The 22,515-nt window shown below is 38.6% G+C and overlaps 1 protein-coding gene across 4 annotated transcripts in view; it reads right to left on the reverse strand.

Annotated features, from left to right (window-relative positions):
- The window catches only part of RGS7 (regulator of G protein signaling 7), a 607,861-nt gene that overhangs the window by 277,339 nt on the left and 308,007 nt on the right, over positions 1–22,515 (reverse strand). For all 4 annotated transcript variants that reach the window (XM_087424463.1, XM_087424464.1, XM_014794685.2 and 1 more), the window contains one exon: positions 9,874–9,970. In XM_087424463.1, the coding sequence (XP_087280589.1) occupies positions 9,874–9,970 (97 nt within the window). The remainder of the gene's footprint in view (positions 1–9,873; positions 9,971–22,515) is intronic.

Here is a 22,515-nt window from a genome sequence, read left to right on the forward strand (position 1 = left end):
TGTCTATCTCCTCACTAGACAGATCTGTCTCCTCAAGGACAGAGACCAGGTCTTACTTCTCTGCATCTCCAGGCCTGGCAAAATGCTCACAACACAGCAGGCTCCTGAGGCATGTTTAATTTATTATTAACAAATAGGGATCTACAGCGCTTGGGACACAGCCAGCTCCAGGCGCCCACCTCAAAGAAACCAAGGAATTAATGCATATATTCTTCCTCATGTGATTTATACTATGAATAAAAATAATTTCATAATTTTTTTTTCACTTGAACACAATTTAAAGGGCAAAAAAAATTTGGACAAAAGGTTTTTAAAAATCCAAATACTTAACATATATTGACAAAGCCTCGCAATCACAATATGTAACCACTTTCACAATCCATGTGAATGCAAATATTTCCTTTAAAAGTTGCAATTACTATTCACCCATTTAACAAATATTTAATGAACCCCTCCTATGTTAGACATTGTTTTCGACGCTGGGGTTTCAAAAGTGAGCATATGGAACCTTCCTGTAGTTTACAGTATTGTCTGCAAGACAGACATTAATCAAATACCACCACTAATGAGTTTATAACTACAAAACGGAATAAAGTACTCTGAAAGTAAAGAATATAGTTTTCTGAGTGCATTTAAGAAAGCAAACTAGGGTAGACCTGAGACGAGTAGGTCTAAGCTGAGCAAACGGGAAAAAGGAAGGGAGCATTCCAAACAGAGGAAACAGCACAGGGGTGGAAAGCACGCAGGGCAAGAGGGAACATGGTGAAGCCTAGGAAATGAAAAGAGGCCTCTGTGGCTAGAGCCGAGAGAGCAAGAAGGAACGTGCTGAGACAGGTCTGACAGCCAGGGAGGGACTGAACTATGTTGCTGCTTAGGAGTCTTGTTAAAGATTTTTAGTCTTAATCCTACAATGAGAGAAGGATTTCAACAGATCAGATTTGCAACTTGAAAACAGCAGTGTGGCTGCCCCATGGAGAAAGAGAGGATGAAGGGCAGAGTGGGTCTGGAGATTGGTAAGGGGTTGATGCTTTAATTCAGGTGAGTGGAGATGACAGCATGACTAGAACAATGCAAGAGTAGATGGTCAAAAGCCAATGGATTTGATGGCTGCTTAGAAGGAAAAACTGACAAGACTTGTTGATGAAACAGGCATGAGAAGAGAGGGCTATAGAAAGAGAGGTCAATGTGATTCAGCATTTCCAGCTGTGCCATCTTTCCTGAGACAGAAAACAGGCAAGAGGCTGAGGAAAAGACTATGAATTTAATTTTGGACATGTTGAGTTTGAGGTTCCTTTGGGACATCCAAGTGGAAATGCTGCATAAGGAGTTGAATATTTTAGAGTTCAGAGAAATGATCTGGACTAGAGGTATGCATTTGGAAGGGTGCATAAAGCTTGTAATTAAAGCTGCAGGCGTGGACGGCATTGGCCAGGGAAGGAAAAGACAATAAGATTTCCACTGATGCATTATCACTCCAGCTGTCTCGTGAATAGTCTGGTCTATTGTGTTCGCTTCCAGTAATGTTTTTCCCACACTTTCCCCTTCACTGGGTTCTCTTAATTATAGAACTTATGTGGAAAGGAGACTTAGAGATCGTCAGGTCTAACCTCTCAATTTTACAGATGAAGAAAGTGCAGCTGTTTTCTCAAGGTCACACAAGTCCTCAGAGGTAAAATGGAGAAAAAGCTCAGGTCTTTTTGACAAGTACTCCAAGACTTTCCATCTGGAGGGGGGACATGTTGGGAGACCATGTAAGGGTCCCCAGTACTTAGAATCCTATAGATGCTGAAATGTGTTCATTGGTCATCATGAAACAACATGGGCACGTGCAAAAGACTACACTTATGGGGGCAGCCCACGGTGGTGGTGAAAAGGGAACAGGATCTTGGATTGGACTGATCTTGGTTTGAATATTAGTAAGCTGTGCAAAATTGGGCCCAAAACTTGAGCTCTCTGACCCTCCATTTCCTTCTCTATGAAATAGAGATCAACGATAATTACCGTGAAGTGTTGTAAGGAATAAAACCAATATATTGAAAGCCACTAGCCACATAGCAGGCTCCCAAATTGCTAATATCTTCCTCCAAAGTAGGACAAAACATATATATCTTATATATAACATAAAAGTAATTGTTATTTTAATTGTTATTGTAATTGTTATATATAATATATAAGTGCTATTTTAAAATATAAAATCAAAATTAAAAACCTTTATTTTAAAACAATCCTTATTATTAAAAAGAAAATCCCAATGGCTGATTCAAACTCTTAGAACATAAAATATTGAAGAAGCAATTTTTTCTCTCATCAGGACTTAAAACCTATTTATTTTATGTTATAATACGCTTAAACTCTATAAAGCACCCATGATTGTGAATCAACAAAAAATCTACATCAAATAAAATTCAATATTATTATAATGTTGTATATTTTCTAGAAATAAAGCACCCAAAAAACCCCTATTTCAATATCTTGTTGTTAACAACTGAAAACCTATGCAGTCAGTTTTAATTCACTCAAATATGCAAGTAGCCAAGATAAATGGTATAGTTGTAAAATGCTATCAAAGACGGACCAAGTGCCGTGAAAAATGTAACATTAATCATTTCCTCTTTTATTCACAAACTTTTGTGCTCCATCTGGACTTGGATCTCTATTCAACTTCTATTCAAATTTTAAATACAAAGGATTTTCAGCTGATAAGAGTGTCATAGTTTGCTTTACCAAAGCTTTTCCGATGAGAGGTGAATAAGCATTATAAGTTACAGGATATGAATTCTAGGGCAATAGCTATTATGTAGGAATAAGACTTGTGGGATTCATTCAGAGAAAATCCTCAGAAAAATCTGCAAATATTGTATTTTTGGCTTTATAGTTATTTTTTCCAATTTGAAGATACAATTGTATCGAAATTGCATGAGCCCTTTTCTGAAGCTCTCATGCGGTAATATTGGAACTTCATCTTTCATTTTATAATGTGATGGAGAGTTTCAGTTCAGGGGCAAGACGTAGCCCCACTTGAACGCTAAGGATTGTGGGCAAAACAAACTCCTTAGCACACTGCAGACACCTCTCAGATACTTCTTCCGAATTTATTCCTATCTACCTCCAAGCACGACTTGAAGCAATTTACAATTCTAATCTTCCCTCCACCACCTTCTCTCTCTCTCACACACACACACCCCCCGACACACCCACACATCCACACGCTAAATTAAAACAGCAGCAATAAAAGACAGGCAAAGAACCAGTTAGAAGAAAAAGGAAAGTAGATATGTCAGTGATGAGTCAGATGAGAAAATACAAATGAAATGTTAGATTTAGGAATGCACTTCCAGGCCGGCCTGGTGGCCTAGTGGTTAAGTTCGGCGTGCTCCACTTTGGCGGCCTGGGTTCGTGGGTTCAGTTCCTCAGTGAGGACCTACACCACTTGTCAGTCATGCTGTGGTGGCTACCCACATACAAAATAGAGGAAGATAGGCCACAGATGTTAGCTTAGAGCGGATCTTCCTCAGCAAAACAAAAAAAGAAAGGAACTTTCTAGAAACCAGAGAAAACAAGAAAAGGAAAATACAGGTTATACATTTCTTATTGTTTCAAAAAAAGGAAAAAGTCAAGTTTATCTTCAAAGACAAAATTTTCTTGGTATTTTATTATAGAATAAATGTATTTCATGGATCTTTCATGAGCAATTTAGAGAACAGGAAGTAAATATCTTTGATGATAACTTTGCAAAAGTTAAAATAATATGTAAATGATCATGTCTCTGCCTACTCTAAAGGCTTCTATATCATTATACTCAAACCTCGTAAAGGTATTTCTTTTGGGAGTTAAGGACATGTAATTCAGGTTCTTGGTTGAAGATTCAATTATAAAGTGAAAGCATTTATCAATGGAGCAGAACAGAGAGTCTAGAAATAAACCCACACTTATATGGTCAATTAATCTATGATAGAGGAGGCAAGAATATACAATGGGGAAAAGACAGTCTCTTCAATAAATGGTGCTGGGAAAACTAGACAGCTACATGCAAAACAATGAAACTGGACCACTATATTATACCATATACAAAAATAAACTCAAAATGGATTAAAGACTTAAAGCTAAGACCTGAAACCATAAAACTCCTAGAAGCAAACATAGGCAGTAAACTCTTTGACATCAGTCTTAGTGATATTTTTTTAGATAGCTCCTCAGGCAAGGGCAACAAAACAAAAAACAAACAAATGGGACTACATCAAACTAAAAAGCTTTTGCACATCAAAGGAAACCAACAACAAAATGAAAAAGCAACCTACCAAATGGGAGAAGATATTTGCAAATGATATATCTGATAGGGGGTTGATATCTAAAGTATGTAAAGAACTCATACAACTCAATATTGAAAAAATAAACAATCCACTTTAAAAAAAATGGCAGAGGAACCTGAATAGACATTTTTCCAAAGAATACATACAAATGGCCAACAGGAACATGAAAAGATGCTCAACATCACTAATCATCAGGGAAATGCAAATCAAAACCACAATGAGATACCACCTCACCCGGTCAGAATGGCTATAATCAAAAAGACAAGAAATAACAAGTATTGGCAGGGATGTGAAGAAAAGAGAATCCTCGTGCACTGTTGGGGGGAATGTAAATTGGTGCAGCCACTATGGAAAACAGTATGGAAGTTCCTCAGGATATTAAATATAGAAATACCATATGATCCAGCAATTCCACTTCTGAGTATCGATCTGAAGAAAACAAAAACACCAATTCAAAGAGATATAAGCACCCTCACATTCATTGCAGCATTAGGTACAACAGCCAAGAAATAAAAGCAACCTAAGTGTCCCCTGAAGATGAATGAACAAAGAAGATGTGGTATATAGATACAGTGGAATATTATTCAGCCATAAAAAAGAATGGAATCTTGCCATGTATGGGTCTAGAGGGTATTATTCTAAGTGAAATAAGTCAGACAGAAAAATACAAATACCATGTGATTTCACCTATATGTGGAATCTAAAAAACAAAACAAATGAACAAACAAAGCAAAAGACAAACAAACTCATAGATACAGAGAACAAACTAGTGCTTCCAGAGGGGAGGGAGGGTGAGAGAATGGATGAAATAGGTGAAGAGGATCAAGAGGCAAAGATTTCCAGTTATCAAATAAATGACTCATAGGGATGTCGTGCACAGCATAGGGAATATAGTCAACAATATTGTAATAATGTTATATGATGACAGAAGATAACTAGATCATTTCATAATGTATAAAAATATCAAATCACTACGTTGTACACCTGTTACTAATATAATATTGTATGTCAATTATACTTCAATAAAAAATAAAATAAAATAAAGTGGAAGTGTTTAAATAGCTCTGCTCCCACAACTGACTTGTTTAACCTCTGCAAATAGAAATCACCTAGTTGATCATCCCAGTTAAACATTTAGTGCCAACATATATGTAATCTGTCTATTTCTCCACTAAAATGAAAGTACTAGCCCTCAAAACCCAGGATAGTAATTGGAACATAGCAGATATTTGATCAGTGTTCATTGAACTGAGTTAAAAAACCTAAAGGAAAATATAGTCAGCATGCCTCTAAGACTAGCAGATGCCAATCCTATACATTTTTTTTTTATCAGCTTAAAAATACTAATTCCCTGGTTGTATCCCAGTCCTAATGAATTAAAATATCTGCAGTCAGGGTTTGGAAATTTGCATTCATATGAACCTCCCCGCCAAATATGTTGTAGATGTAGGAAAAGTTTGAAATAGAAAAGGGAAGTGGAGAAGATGGAAAAACCAAAGGTAGATATTTTCTGGAGGAGGCCTGGAGGAGATGAGAGACCCCAAGGGAGTCTGTGCAGGTTGCAGCACGAGCCCCCGAAGCCTAGGACGAGAGCTGCACAGCCACCAGGAAGCCAGCACTCTCTGCCTCACCATCTCGGCTTCTCTTTCCACATGTGTTTTATTTTTCTCAACCTGTAGACAGGCTTCTCTTGCTTCTCTCTGCACATGGTCATTGTCTAGCCCCCAGGTTTACATCAGGTCAGTGCCAGACACACACACACTTAGCTGAAGTTCAGGAAACTCAACAGAAGCCCAGGAGAGAGAGAGCAGACGGGCCAGGCTCTGGTCAGCGTCCACCACTGATCTCATTCCCTGAACTAGAGGAGGTCCGGTCATATACCACCAACAGAACTGCCTGAGATACCTCTGCAGTTGAGAAGGCAATTCTGGGGAAAAAACAATGCTGTGATTGGATCTACCCAAGGACATCTCTTATCCCATAGTTCAAGGGACCAACACAGAGAGTTCTTCCAAAGATCTTTCTTCTGATCTTGGGACCAAGGATATCAGGAGGCTGAAACGTACAATTCCAAAACCAAAATAATTAGAAAAGTCTTGGAGGTTTAACTGGAGGAAAAGCACTATTAGGAGGGGGGAAAGACAATCAAAAAACCCCAAAGTCCAAACCATTGTCAGTTATATTATCTGTGTAATGGGATTCTTCGATGTGGTTCTGGGTCTGGACCTCAGATGTTGTCAGAGGATGGGGTTACATCATCACTTTCTCAACACGGCTCTTTTCATCTGAGGTGGATGTGGGCGTTACTTGGCCACCGTGACATATATATTCCGCATGGATGCCGCCCGGTGGAGTTGGATGGCACCCATCTCTCCACACAGCTGTTAACATCCTTCAGTCTTAGGGGTTGAGGAGGCACTTGGCTTGGGAGTAAAGGAACCAGAAGGAACTGGATTCTTCTTCCTAATTCCTTCTCCCTCCCACAAGTGAAACAAACAAAACAACAACAGAAAACCATTAGATGGACCGGGGTGGGCTTGACTGAGGCCAGATTGCAGGGAAACAAATGATCAGAGCCCTTGAAAGGGAGTAGAAAGATCTGCACAAGCAAGTTGGCCAGTGCACCCAGGGCCGGAGTCCAGTCCAGCCCTGCCCCCTGCTTAACGCAGTACTTCCAGAACCCCAGTGCTAAAACTGAGGTTCTGATTTAGTAGGTCCGGGCTGGGCCCAGATACCGTATTTCTAATACATTTGCAGGTGATGCTGATACTATTGACCCATGGGCCATGCTTTGAGCATCAAGTCTTTAGGGAACATAAATGGGTAACTGAAAGAGCTCAGTTAATATTTGAGACTCTTTTCCCGTGTGGAACAGACCATAACAAGATAGACTCCTTTCCCCAACAATGGCACCAACCTCCTCTCACCCATCACATCACTCATTTATCACAGCAGTCTCTGGTTCTACTAAGGGCAATGAAGTTAGTAGACTGCTTGTTTTATTAGAAGTTCTGCAGTAGAACATGAGGCAGGCCCGGAGAGAGAGGGAAGAAGCAGAAAGAGATATAGGAGCGCAAGCAGCAGGCAGCAAGTTGGGTCACAAAAGAACAGAGGAATTAACAATCTCAAGTCACCATAAGAAATATCAGGAGAGGAAAATTACCAAAAAAGACCAAAAACTGCCGATAAAATGAATGGGGTTTGAGGCCATTATAATTTGGGGCTATTAATACAAAGAGGTTCGTAAATATGAGACATAAAATTAAATCTACAGCAAGGCATCTAATTAAACCTGTGAGCCAGAGAGCTCCAGAAAAATTAATAGGAAACACAGAATGATAATTAAAAACTAATTATATTAATAGGAAAAATGCCACTGATATTCTCTTTATTTAATAGCTGCCATTGTTGTTTTATGTTAATGAACATTACAATTATTAGGCATTTCATGGTTCATTCTCAATCTATATATCCAATATTACTTTTCAATGAAGACTTTAATGTTGTCAATCAAGAGTTCTTCCAATAGGTTTCTATATTGGAATTCGATGCAATTGTACCGGAATTGTATGAGGTGTTGCTACTTGAAGAACTCAACCAAAAATTTTAGATTTACCATTAGAGCAGATAACTCAAACTTACAGCCCAGCTTAATCTGATGGGCAAACCTTTTTTGTTTATATATGTTGTCATAAAAATTCCTGCATTGGCATGCCTTTAGATAGGCTGTGCGCTGTTGAACTGACTACAGTTCCCAGCTCAGATGGGCAACTTAGTGCATTTACCTGCCTGGATTCTGAATGTATTTCAGTTTGCAACCCCCGTATTGAGTATTTTAAGGAGATAAGTTCTCCTTTCCATTGGTCATCAAAACATAAGTAATTTTGATATTTGTGTTTAGATGTAAAGTTAACTCTCTGAGTGGTTGACTGCAAGGAGCTTAATATTTACAAAGGGATATAGGACATATACAAAAATAACCATAAGATAAAGTGGAGCATAATAACTGCTCTCAGGCAAGAAATAAGGTTTTTGAGAGCACAGAGGAAGAAAGTCCAGTCTCCAAAGAGTTCTCTGAGCTAACCGTTGAAGAAGGGACAGAATTTAACAATCAATCAGAATGACCTGGAAGTCTGGAAGTGGTATGGCGAGGAGGGAAGAGACGGAGTAAAGTCCCAGATGTGGGAAAATCCAGGGCATCATCAAGGAAGAGCAAGCAAGTGTAGCAACGTGGGCACGAAGAACAGTAAGAGGGGAAAACAGGACACATTTTCTTAGAGCAAAATGTCGTTCTGTTGCAGCTCTCACCGGCTCCATGCTCTCTGTCTCTTTCACCTGAGAGCAGTGCAGCTATTAGACACCAACATCTGAACCTGCTTATTTGTATTCTGGTCCTAATTATTAGCCTCTCACCCAGGCTGAAGGCCTCCTGATCACTGGTCTTCTTTTGATCCTCATTCCCGAGGAAGCATCACAGAACTCTTGTTCATGAAACCCACCAAGCACCCTCCCCTCCACATGCTCTGCACCAGCCTCCTTACTCTCTTCCCTCGCTGCTCAGGCTTTGGTCTGTCTGACTCTGCCTCTTCTCTAAGCTGCGCCAGCCCAGGCCCCAGCACGCCCAGGTCCCCACAGCGTGGGCGTTCACTGTCTCGTGGACCCGGGGCACCGATCTCTGACTTACTACTATCCATTTTCTCTAGTCACTTCCAATCAAACCTGTGGGATTTTCCTATTTCTGATAATGATTCCTTTATCTCACAGTCACCCAACTGAAAAAAAAACAAAAACCATTGGGTCATGTCCTCTTTTATCCTGCACGCCCAGTTATTCACCAAATCCTCATGCTTTTTCCTGTCTATTCCCCGACTCTCTGGATATCAGAACCTTGGCACCCAAACTATTCCCACAAGAGCCTTATACTTACCACAGTGACAATGGCCCTTACTCAGTGCCAATTCATCCTGAGCACCTTCATCATAACATTCCCTGCAAAAATGCTAAATGTCTCCGTATTTCCCCATAGATCAAAATTAGATTCTTTTGGTTGGCTTTCAAAGACCCTCACAATCTGACTCAACTCGACTTGTTCCTGTCTCTCCATCCTGTTCTCAGCAGTGTGCCCACTCCCAGTTCTGCACGCACGGCTGGTGGTGCTAGTGTTCTTGAAGCTGAAATGACTCCTCCTTTTTCAAACTCAGTTCATCACTGTTCCTCAGGAACCTTCTCCTGACTCCTCATTGATTTTTTTCACCCTCCTAACTTCTATATACAATCTATATCACATTGTTTCATACATCTTTATTTTAATACTGATTTCTGTTATTTCACATTTGTTCATTATGTCTTTGCAATTAACTTAGAGTAGGTTCATGATTTTTGATTTTTTGTTTTGTTTTACTATCATTTGAAGAGTCCAACGTGATGTTGAGTATGGCATGGGAATTTCATAAGTGGTTATTGAATAATGAGTTAGAGAAAGAGTTTCAATAGTGAACAGCTAGAATAGATTTAAATAGTTATGTGAAAGGTGCTGGACCAAACAGCTACAATGCAAACTTACCAGAGAAGACACTAGGTATCTTGGAAAGAAAGCTTTTGACTGTACGAATAGGAATTCCATTTTTTTCATCTTGCATGCGGGCGATGACGTCTTCCATCTAAATAACAATAATAAAACAATTAAAACCTTTTGTAAGTTGAACTTTTTGATAAAAATCAGTTCTCACAACAATTTTGTACACCAGTTTTGCCCAACTAAGATTAATGCCATATTCTTGCCTTTCTAGACTTTGTCACATTAATACCTTCACTTTGGTTAAAAGATAACGGAGAAGACAGCAAGAAAAGTGGCCCCATTTCAGAGTCCATTAAGCTCCTAAGGGGAATTTTGTGCTTTGAATATTACCTTTCTCCTGATTTCACATTCTTTGGTTACAAAGGTTGAAATCGACGAGTGCTTATTTTTCAAGCCGTCAGAAACCACTGTCATAGCAAAATCCACACTTCATTAATATTATCCCTACTGAACTCGGTGAGAAAGAAAATAGAAACCTTAAAAGCTTCTGCTTGGATTTCCTCCTCAAGCAAGAGAGTTTCCATGTTTTGGTTTAGGGTAAACTTCAAAAACTTGCCGAGGAATACAAAACTGACTGCCAGCAACTCCTACTTCTCTTCCCCAGGCATTTACTGAGGTGCGGTAGGAAATCACGCATGCACACACACACGTAATACAATGAATGTAACACCATAGCCTTCCGCCCATTTAGCGGATTCCACCGCTAAAGAAAGTATCTAACTTTCTTTCAATCTGGTTACTACATGTGCCTTTGCTTTTGAAAAATTTTCACAGTTTTAAAGGGCTGTGCTTTACCAAGTCTAATGTGGAATTTAGTTCTGAATAACATTCATTGAAACCATAGCCTCAGACTTTCCTTGTGTGCTTCTAATCCTGTGGCACATGTATATGCACAAACACATGCACGTTTGTAGTACAGAACTCAACATCCATTCCTTCGTTTCCTCATTCCACAAACAGTTACTGATCCTGACTCCAGACCAGACTCACCCCTGGGCACTATGATATGAAAATGAATATAACACAGTTCCTGCCCTCAAACAATTCACAGTTAATATTGAAAACAATGGTGAAATTTGAGTAAGGTTTGTGGTTTAGTTAATAGTGTTGTACCAATGTCAATATCCTGTTTTTGATAATTATGCTAGAATTATATAAGAGGTTAATATTAAGGCATATGGGAATTCTCTGTACTATTTTTGCAGCTTTTCTATAAGTCTCAAATTACCTCAAAATAAAAAGTTAAAAAAATCACAGTCGAAACTTTATATTAATGAATTATCAAATTCTCATCAACGCTTCAGAACGGTTTTCAACCCAGAAACATATTTGCCTGGATAAGGCAAATTTATTAGCATGAGAAATAACTAGGATGTGGGGAGAATGAGTTTGAGGTAAGACAGATCCGCATCTGACTGTCAGCTCTTCTCATTATCATCCTGTTACTTGGAGCAAGTTAAATGACCTCTCGAAGCCTTAGTTTCCTCATCCGTAAAACAGCGATAATACTATTTATAGTAACTCTTTCACAGTGTTCGTAGGGGTGGGTTGGGGCTGAGGTGGGGTCAAGTATTTTAAGGTTAAATGATACAACATACACAAAGCATAGAACATAGATGGACAATCAACGCTGGACTTTAAATGCCCACGCACACCCTTGATAGTTGGGGACGCTTGTTCTCCATCCTTCACGTTTCTTTTTCATGTGGGGGGAGCATCATTAGCCTAATTCTCCTGCCTGTTTCTGCCCCTACCAACTCACTCCACTCCAGAGGAGTGAGACTGACTGATTATGTAGAAAAACTGGCTTGCAGGGTTGATCTCATTTCTTTTATTTTCTTTTAATTAATTTTTTGAGGTCATATTGGCTTATAACATTGTGTAAATTTCAGGTATACATCACTATATTTCAGTTTCTGTATAGACTGCATCATGCTCACCACTTACAGTCCAGTTTTTACCCATCACCATATATGTGTATCCCTTTACCCCTTTCACCCTCCCCTGACCCCCTTCCCCCTGGTAACCACTAATCTGTTCTCCTTATCTATGTATTTGTTTATCTTCCACATATGAGTGAAATTATATGGTATTTGTCTTTCTCTGCCTGACTTATTTCACTCAGCATAATACCCTCAAGATCTATCCATGTTGCTACAAATGGCACAATTTTGTCTTTTTCATGTCTAAGTAGTATTCCATTGTATATATATACCACATCTTCTTTATCCATTCATCCATTGGTGGGTAGTTGGGTTGCTTCCATATCTTGACTATTGTGAATAATGCTGCAGTGAACATAAGGGTGCATATATCTTTGTGAATTATTGATTTCATGTTCTTTGGACAAATACCCAGTAGTAGGATAGCTGGATTGTATGGTAGTTCTATTTTTAATTTTTTGAGGAATCTCCATGCTGTTTTCCATAGTGGCTGCACCAGTTTGCATTCCCACCAGCAGTGTATGAGAGTTCCGTTTTCACCGCATCCTCTCCAACACTTGTTATTTCTTGTCTTGTTAATTATAGCCATTCTGATGGGTGTGAGGTGATATCTCACTGTAGTTTTGATTTGCATTTCCCTAATAATTAGCCTATCCCTTTTCTAAGGGAAGCCCACTTCCAACTCTGCTGATCTGGAGTAGGTCTGTTCAGGACTGGGATTCAGGATTAAAGCTGACACGTGCCCAAACTCTCTTCATTAACAGCTTTATCAGCAATCAAGGAGACACTGCGACCCCTCTGCCTTACTCTTTGGTTGTGATTCTCAGTTGGTTTCAAATTCAGGTAGAAAAGGAAGTTTTTTTTTTCCTTTATCACTCTCCCCTAAAGCCCCAACAATAACCAAATACCCTACTTCTTTTCATGTAATAAAGATATCTCATCTAAGCATAGAAACATGGAAATAGATACATTTTTATGACTTTTCATTTTGCCACTGTTTGCCCTTCATTCACCCGATACAGTGTTCAGAAATGAAGAGTAAGCTCCTTTGCCTTGCCTAGTATCAGCCTGTAAGCCCTTGTATTATCAGCTTAATGGTTTAAACCCGGCTGGATTAGACAGACATGGAAACCTCTCTGACTCCCACTTTAATCACCTGAGCACCCCAGGATGTGGCAACAATCACCTCTGTTTGGGGGCTGAATTAAGGTGCATCGCTATGCATAGAGGTGTTTTCTCTGCAAAGGCACACCACCCCTCAGTTCACCGAATCCAGAAGGAGCGAGATTAGGAATCTGAGAAGTGAAAGTGACCTCTGGAGTTGTTTTTGAAATCTTCAATTTTTCAGAGCCATAATTGCCACAATAAAAAAAACTTTAAACTCCATGTAAAAACAGGATTTGTGTTCTAGACTGAAAATGTGATCACAGAAATGTATTCAGTTGTTTTTATCTTTATTCAGATGTGATTTATCCATGAACCTTACCATGGCCTAGAAGGAGCAAAAAAACAAACCAAACAACAAAATAAAACAAAAACAAAAGCCAAGACAAAAACCAATCTGGTTTCTAAAAGCTAAAATCAGTCACAAAGGCTACATATAAAAACACATCCATTTTATTTACCGACATTCCCTTAAGCATTCAGAGTCTATTTATTTTTATATTAAGCATGGTTTTAACATGCTGGATTATCTGCTTTCCCTCTATTAGCAATAGCAAAGGGGATGAGACGGAGAATGCTAAAAGCAGACAAACTAATAGAGCGAGCCAGACACCAAGAGGGATGAGAGACTATAAAAAGCAAATCCAATAAATTGTAAAACTCTTTGGGACAATTTAATTTAAGGTCAAAAGACTCAGATATCTCCAGCATCCCTAAAGATGATATATGTACACACACACATCCATCTGTCTACCTATCTATCTATCTATCTATCTATCTATCTATCTATCTATCAATTATATATCTATCTTCATAAGGATGGCATTGGGCTGTAAAGAGTTAGAGCGTGTTTTCATTCTCATAAGCCAGTTTCCGAGGGTCAGGAAACTTTGAGCATGGGATAACAGAACATAGGACTATGGGCAGGACAGGTGGGCGTGACTTGGGTCTCCGAGGCTCTCTCTGAGTCTTATTTTCTTCACCCTAAGATAAGAGGTTAGAAGCAGATGATCTGTAAGATTTCTTGTAGCTACAAAATTATTGAAGTCTGGACATAATCACCAGTGTTCAGAACTGGGTAAGTTTCCTCACTTAAACCAAAGAGCCAGTTCCCTGTCAGAGACAAATAGATGAACCTATTAAACTGAACAAGACTTTTACAAATGTATCTGCTTCCAGCTGTCAGCACATTATAATTTCAATGCAAAGAGTCAAGTGATTAAGAGCATGCATTTAGACCAGTCAGATCTGAGTTTGAATCCTGACTGCGCTACTTACAACTTACAAGCTGTATGAACAGATAAGTTACTTTATCAAAGACACATTTTTCTCATCTGTAAGATGAAGATAATAATAATAGTATACATCTTATTATGGCTGAAGATTAATGAAACAATGCTAATTAAATGTTTACCATAAAGCCACCATCATCATCATCTCATCATCGTCATCATCACCATTATCGTAATCAACATAAGTTTCTTCTATCATCACTGTACTAGGAAGCCACAGATCCTATCTTTCTTTTACAGTCCAGCTGGCAGACAACTGTGGTCAAGTGTCAAATATTTATTAGAAGCTACAAATTGTCAATCACAAAGTAGTCAGAGATACCTAGGGTAGTAAGCTCTCTCAGATTTCTTGTAGACTGGATTTGTGTTATCCCCTGAAATATAGGGGATTTGATTAGAAGAAATGTCAAGAAGAATATTTTTGCATAGAAGCAAAAATAAGCAAAACTAATATTTGTATGTATGTACATATAATATATGTAAACTAAGCAAAAATAATATTTAGAAGAAAGGGGGAAATGAGATTGCATCCATTTTTGGCAAGATGAAAGTGTCTCTGCTCTCATAGTTTCTTGATGAATTTGCCTCTTGAAGTTCTTTAGAGGATCAAAAAACTGAATTGAATTGAGATTGAGTACTCTTTGCAAAAGTAATCTTTTTTCTATGAAAACTAATTCTCTGTGTGATAAAAGTAAAACAATCATCTCTTGCAAAGTAGTTTTGAGAATATCTATGGTTCAATTTGTTCAAAACTTTTTTATACCTCTATTATGGAACCCTTCATATTTTAGTTACGGTTACTATCTTATAGTTCCCTTGGATGTGAACTTCTGGAGGAAAGAAATCTCACCTTACCCGTTTTTGTATTGCTAATATATAAAGTGTCTGGCCCATATGGGAGGCTCGAGAAAAAAGTGTGTGTGTGGGGGGGGTGTTGAATTTTTGTTTATGGCCCATATTTAATTTTTCTGAGAGACCAAAAGCAAAAGTGCCAGTTAAATTGATTTAAGATTTCATCTTGAGTTGTTTGAAATGCTTTTTTTCTTTTTATCTAACATTTTGTGAAAAAATAGTCTGAGTCAGAAATAGTGGAACAGACAGTCTCAATGTCTACTGGAAGCCACACATTCTTATTCTTTCTGTACCATTTAATCTAGGGAGTCTTCAGCTTGTTTATTAGAGCAATTTCTTTTTTCAAAACATGAGCGTAAATCAGTGGTTGCTTATGAGGCTGTCTTTCCACTTGTAGATATGACACTCAAGTTCACTGTCATCTGTAAGCTCTTAAGATGAAACTGATGGGCTATTGAACTCCAACACATGGCTCTTTTCTCAGGAATTCATAATTAGCCTTTCCTTTGGAATAGTTCAGATGTCACTTCAATGCTTGCGATGTATTTCAAATACTGCTCAGGTTAAACAGTCCCTGCCCGCACACTCAGTGGAATGAAAGAGAGAGCCTATTATGCAGGTACACATTTGAGGAGAGTTACTAATTACTCAAGAGGGGCCCCCCCAGACAGGGGACTCCCACATACTGATGAGACCAAAATCACTGCCTTGAAACCTTTCTATTTCCCTAATGTTCTAAACAGTGATGGAAGTTTAATTAAATGTATTTGTATCTGTATTTGCCAGAACTTGATCATAATATCAGTATTATTGATTTCATTAAGCCCATAGCCTGGCAGGGACACCCTGATTGTAGGCGAAGCATTCGTATAAAGTAGAGCTAAAACATTTTGTACTCTGTAATTCTCAAAGAGAAATGAATCAATCAAAATTTCAAAGGAAGTTTTCCAACTTCTTATTGTAATCCACCATTAAGCACAGGCATTTGGAAATATAAATGAGAGACTGAACGGGCATATTGAGTGGATTTTTTCCTATGTACACATACTTTCAAATTATTGTATGCAACCATCATTTTAAGTGCTAGCTATGAAAATGGGAGAAATGATCATTAAAGTGCTTCTTGGATTTCTTAGGCAATTAGGTGGCGGCAGGTATTGCATAATTTACATCTGCCTATAATTCCTCTTCCTTCAGGAAGCCTTTCTAAGGGAGAACATGATTTGCACTTCTGAATTCAGTGTGAGAGCAGAGAAAACAGAGTCGGCCTCTAATGAAGGTTAAAGAAGAATAATGAGATTAAAATTTGCAACCCAAACTGTTTTCTGCTTCAATAATTTAATTAAAGCTGTTTCTAATTGATATGATTTTTCCCCATGTTCTAGATGATGAATGTCAGTATCTTCACGAGAATTAATTACTCTTTTCATATGAAAAAGCTACCATTTTCATGAATAATTATGACTACAAACTATAAACTTGTAAACTCTAGTTACATGTAAATCTGCCCTCGTTCATCTTGAATATAGATTTATTTTTTCAAAGGCAATAGCTAACTCAAAAACTTTGAGATTTTACGCTTTTGTGATTTTACAGAAGTACAGTAGAAGAAGATATTTTTTCTGATTCATGGATGTTGTTTTTCCTTTGTTTTTAAATAAAGCATTTGTCTCATCCATCTCAAGGAATATGACCTCTACTCTAAATAAATAAATAGATAAATAAAAAACTATGCTCATTGTATTTGTTAGGATTACTTGGGTTACATGTAACAGAAGCCCAACTTAAATTGTCACAAACGAGGAACTGTGTTGTAAGCATCGTGGGATGTTTGTGTAACTCAAAGACCAGAATATGAGTGGGTCTCAGGCAGAGCTGGGGCAAGACATTCTCTCTGCACTTCGTCTTGGCTCCTCTCCTTGTGTCTGCCTCACTTTTCTCCTCAGCCCAGAAGCTTCTCCTAGTTCTCCAACTGCCAGAGCAGGAAACATGGCTACCCCTACCTTCTGAGCTTTATCATTTACCGCCCGGGAACCCAGGGAGAAACTGCTTCTCCTTCTCTTTCCCACACCCAAAGTTTGGTCCAAAACTCTGCTTTACAATGCTGCTGGAGTGTGAAGGCTGGAGCTGGAAGGGGTGCCTGGCAGACAAAACAATGGTGTTCACTCCAGCTTTATTCAATATGGAAAATCTATTGAAAGGCAGAAGGATAGAGTTGTACAGTAGGAAAAAAATGGATGAGAAGCAGTCTAGGGGTAAAAATAGAGGGGGGGAGAGAGAGAGAGAGAGGCTGTTGAATAACAACAGAGAGCCAAAAAAAGACACACCTTGGTGTGGAGAAGGACCATGGGAAAGACAAGCAAATGAGCTGGAGGAGTTTTCACAGCTATAAAGGTGAAAGAAGAGAATAAGGTGACCTAATAAGCTACTTGGCTAATCGACATGGAGTCTTCAGCCATGGTAGTATTCATCCATGAAGCAGAAAATGCCAAGTGTGTTAAATATATATGGCAGAGTAACTTAGGTTTTCAGAATTTGTTTGTTCCTGTGAGGTGTCACTTGTTTAACTTTCAAAAGGAGCCTGATGGCTAATCTCTACTGCAGTCAGAGTTCAAGTGGCACAGTTGTCAATGTCTCCGGAAATATTGAAGAAAGGCTTCACAGGAAAGATAAGACTAAGCTGAGCCTAGAGGGGAAGCAGGATAAAGAGACGAAAAGTGAAGGAGGATGGAGAACATGAGAATACCTTAATCAATTGTTTCATCCTTGGCTTCAAGGTGGGAATGATCAAGACTCTTGCTTAGAATGATGAGCGGTATTGGAATCCTTCTTCTCCTTCTGCCCCTCCATCCAACTATTTTAACCTCTCCGAAAGGTGCCTCTTAAGTGATTCTCAAACCCATTTCCACCTTTGTCATCAACTGAGTTCGTGCATCGCCTGCTTGACATCCTCCTGTAATGGACTCCTATTTGCACTCACTTCAGTCCGCTCAGTTGAAAAATCCCAAAATTAACTCAGGAAAGTCTGAATATTTCATCTCTTGTTAAAAATTTTAATGAAGCTGACAACCCCATGAATTCTCTACAAGCTAAATGACCATTCAGATTCCTCCGTAGTCCATAGTAAGATCCCAAACGCTCATTCTAGTCTTATAACTTCTCACTCTCCTCACTCGTATCTCATGCTCCAAACACTCTCAGCTTCACTTTTTCACATCCTGTTCCTTCTGCCAGTTGTGTCCTCCTTCCTTTTCCCTCTCAGACTGGGGAAATCCAATTATACTCCTAGGATCACTTCAAAGTTTCCTTTCTCACTGAAGTCTCTCCTAATCCCTTTCCCTACTTTTCTGATCCCAACTGAATATAATCATAGCTCCTTTTGAACTCGTAGATAACTTAATTTGTAATTCTTTTTTGATATTTACTCCCACTTTATATGACTCATGTCTAAGTTAATTCTATACCTATTTATCATTCCCTTTAGATTATAAATGTTTTGCTAGTTTGCTATCTGGGGCATGGACCATGAGGAATTGAGAGTGGAGGTCCTCTATTTTCATGCTATAAATTTCTATGCTGTTTATATATATATATATTTTTTTTTACCATGAGCATGTATTACCTTTATAATTAATTTTTTTTGTTAAAATCTGGATTATTTGAGAATTCTCACTTTAATAGAATTAAAATCTTACACTTTAAGTCCTTTATTCAAACATCTGTTGTCACACATTTTGGGGTCAAATATCCCCAACTGCCTGTTATCTGTATGTAAACATTCTGTACAATTGCCAGTGGTCTTCAGCAACTAAACGGGTCTAGAAATTACCTTTCTTCTTCACCTTTTAAATTCAGAGCTGATGGATTAAATATTTTATATTTTTTAAATTATATTTTTATATTCTTTTTAAATTAGCCACACCGCATTATAACCCTGGTAGACAGAATCAATAATCTCATCATCAGCCCTCTCTCAGGAGAGACTGAATTCTTGATAAGTGAAAAGTTTTTCTTGTGAAGTTTCTCATTGATGCGGGTGTGTGATTTTGAATGAGCTCTTCTCCTATTTTAGCTTCTTGAATTAACTTGAAATTCAGCAACCTCCAGGGCTTAGCAAAGATAGACCAGTCATTCTCTTAAAATAACATCCTCAATGAATACTTAGAAAACAACAGCCATTGATTTGGGTGAGAGAAAAAGGCAGACAATGCAGAATATGCCCTGGATAATAATTCTCTGAGATTTAGCAGGAAGGACCAACAAGAGACGCTAAGCGGCTCTCTACTGAGCAAACCACTTTAACACAGTCTCACTGAAGGAAGATCACAATACTGTCCAAAGTACAGTGGCTTAACAACAGCTTTGGAATGAGAGAATTACTCTAGTGTTTCAGTTCTTTGATTTAAATCTCAGCTTCTCTTCATAGCCATTTATATCTTTGTTGTTCGTAAATTTATCCAAATCTTTTTGAAGTCATTTCAGTTTCCCAGCTCCTTGGGTAATAAACTCTGTGTGCAAATTACCTGCTACCTGAAGTCATGGTTTCTACGATTTAATATTTGCCTCATTCAAGTTTAAAAGAAGCCCCATCATCGTAGAGTTTCAGAATTTAGTGACTAACACCTTGTTTATATAAATCTATAAATTCTGATCCTGACTGTCTCATCTCTCTTTCCATAAGTAGGCCCACCCTTTTGCATAGTTCTGTGTAGAGTACTTCCCTCTGCATTGCCTACCCTGCCTGACATTGACAAAGAAAACCTGGTCGATTGCTGAACACTGGGCACCACAGATCCATTTCTAGATACCTGTGAAATAAACTCTCTCCCTAGCTCCAACAGATTCACACTTGGCAGAACAGGAATCCATGCTTCCTTCCTTCTTCCCCCTGCACTGAAAACCAGAAACTAAGAACAAACTTGTGCAACGGACTTACAGCATCTCTGTCATCCACGTAAATTAATTGAGATCAACAGACTTAACCGTTGGCAGAAAGAAAACTCTCTCATCTTGGTGTTTTGTGATTCAGAAAATGCCACATTTGCTGAAGGCCTAGAATACTCACGTGATTCTGCAAACACCTTACAAAGTTGCAAATTTCATTCCTGGGAACTTCTAAAACAAAGGGTGCTTCTATCAGCATTCCATGACTTTGTCCTTCATTCTTTTCCTTTCAGCTAGTGATTCTCATGTCTCCTCAGATAATCCTTCAGGAGGAATCTGGTCAGCTTTGTTTCCTAGGTATCTACACTCTCAGGGATCATTATATTTTTAAATCTTCTATTATAGTTTAAGAACATCCATATCTGCTGCTCAAAAGGGTGTCACCTGTGAAATATTTTTGAGCTCTAGAAAAAAAAATTATGTCAAAATTACCAGTCATTAAAGTCATCACTTGATTACAGAAAATCTGAATGGCTTCAAAAAGATTTGGATGAATTTAAGAATAAATGGCTACAAAGGAAAGAAGGAATTTAAATCAGGAGACATTACATTCATTTCAGGTGTTACATTAAAATATAAAAGTTATTTAACTTATAATTTCGTTTCATCATGGAGTTACCTATAAACTATAAAATGCACTTAAGTCTACCCTTCCACATATTCATAAACACCCACATTTGTGACCAAGAATGTCATTAATATATTGTACTGAAGTTGAACATTCAGGCTTAAGTAGCAAGAAAGACAATAAAAATCTGAATTTATTTTACTCGCTCTTTTCTTCTTCTCAGCCTAATTAAAAAGATATCATATCATCAAGCCTACATAAGTCATATTTTTGGCTAGGGAATAAGGTGGGTAGCAGTATAGAAATCAACCTAAAAGTAAACTCAGTAATATGGATGCCATGTTTTATCACTCAGTGAAAGATATCATCATGCATCCATTATTTCTACTGTAAGAATCTGAAGAGAGTCTTAGCAAATGATCTAAAAGTTTTTCTTACAAGGTCTCTCCTCATTACGATATTTTCACAACAACACTTGGCATAATGTGGAAACAATGTCGGGAACAGTGGAAGAGAACAAGGGAGAAAGAGTCAGGCAAAACTACCTATCACAATTAATTTGAACACAGAAAGCTCCAAAGTTAGTAAAATGTCCAGACATGATATAGGATGCTATGCAGCCCAGTCCAAATGTGAAACAATGAAATGAGGCTAACTTTAAGACTCAGCTAGGGGGCATACTAGTTCAATGATCTTGGGGAAGTCTCCCATTTTAAGCCTCTGTGTCTTTATTCATTAAATGGAGATAATGTTACTTACAGCTCATGTTCAATGAAGATCAAATGATATATATGTACATGACAGTGTTCCAAAAACGATCAAGCATTAACATGAATATTACCCTTAAGTCACTGAGCATGTGTCCCAGGGTCTTCTTAAGTGGAACTGAAGCTTGATGTCAGAAGATCGAGCATTGAGTTGTTAAGTAACAAGTGGTTAAGAGAATAAGGAGCTGGTCCTTTTGATCTCATACACACTTACTTTGTCCTTTCTGTCCCCTTAGCCTTGTTAGAGCCATAAATGTGAAGTTAAGTTCTCTGAGGTCAACCACTATCAGGGAGGCTTCAGACACAGAAAACAGTCAGGAGACTCAAGACCAGAAGGGAAGGGGCCTTGAGTAAAGAAATGCAAGAGACAGAGACGCGTGTCCTCACGGCACTGATCAAGTAGGGAAACAGGGCAAACTTTCTGAGTCAGGGAGATAAGATGTCTGCGTTCACCCTGTGATATGCTGGCTTTCAACCTGCAAACACCAGGCAGCTCTTCACCCATCTGCCTCCTTGAAGATTTTGAATCTGAACTTTCTTGCCAGGGCCCTGGAGACAGAGGTATGAGGTCCTTCCCAAGGACTAGGAAAAGAGGCTTGTCCAGTGGTTTCATTCCATGTGCAGGTTCACCTGGGTTGGGCTCTTCTTTTGTAAAAGTGCAAAGGACAATGCAATGAAGGCACACCCTGCCCAGCCTCCTTTCACAACAGGGATTCCGGGGGAGAATTAAGCCCTTCAGAATATGATGTTAGTGATTATCTTCTCAATTCCCTCAAGGTTGGTAGAGGACTAAAGACATTCCAAATGCGTAAGAGAGAAGTCAATGTATCACCTACAATGGATCCCTCAGGCAAGTAGGGCTCAATATTCTCAGAAAATCTTGGCTGAGAGAGCTGTGTTGGACAGGACCTGACTGGCAGGGCACGCAGTGCTATCTTTGGAGCCACAAGCAATAGTTGTGCTCTGCTTACACTGACAGGAAACATGAGGGCTCTGGATTAAGTGTAGGCAGAAGGGCTAAGAATACACATGTTTAATGATATGATATCAAGACTTATTACTTAAGTAATTTGATTTTGTGACAACTTCTCTTGTAA

Source organism: Ceratotherium simum, chromosome 36 (genome assembly GCF_057802395.1).
Source record: "Ceratotherium simum simum isolate JZ-2026a chromosome 36, ASM5780239v1, whole genome shotgun sequence".
NCBI classification, from domain to species: Eukaryota; Metazoa; Chordata; class Mammalia; order Perissodactyla; family Rhinocerotidae; genus Ceratotherium; species Ceratotherium simum.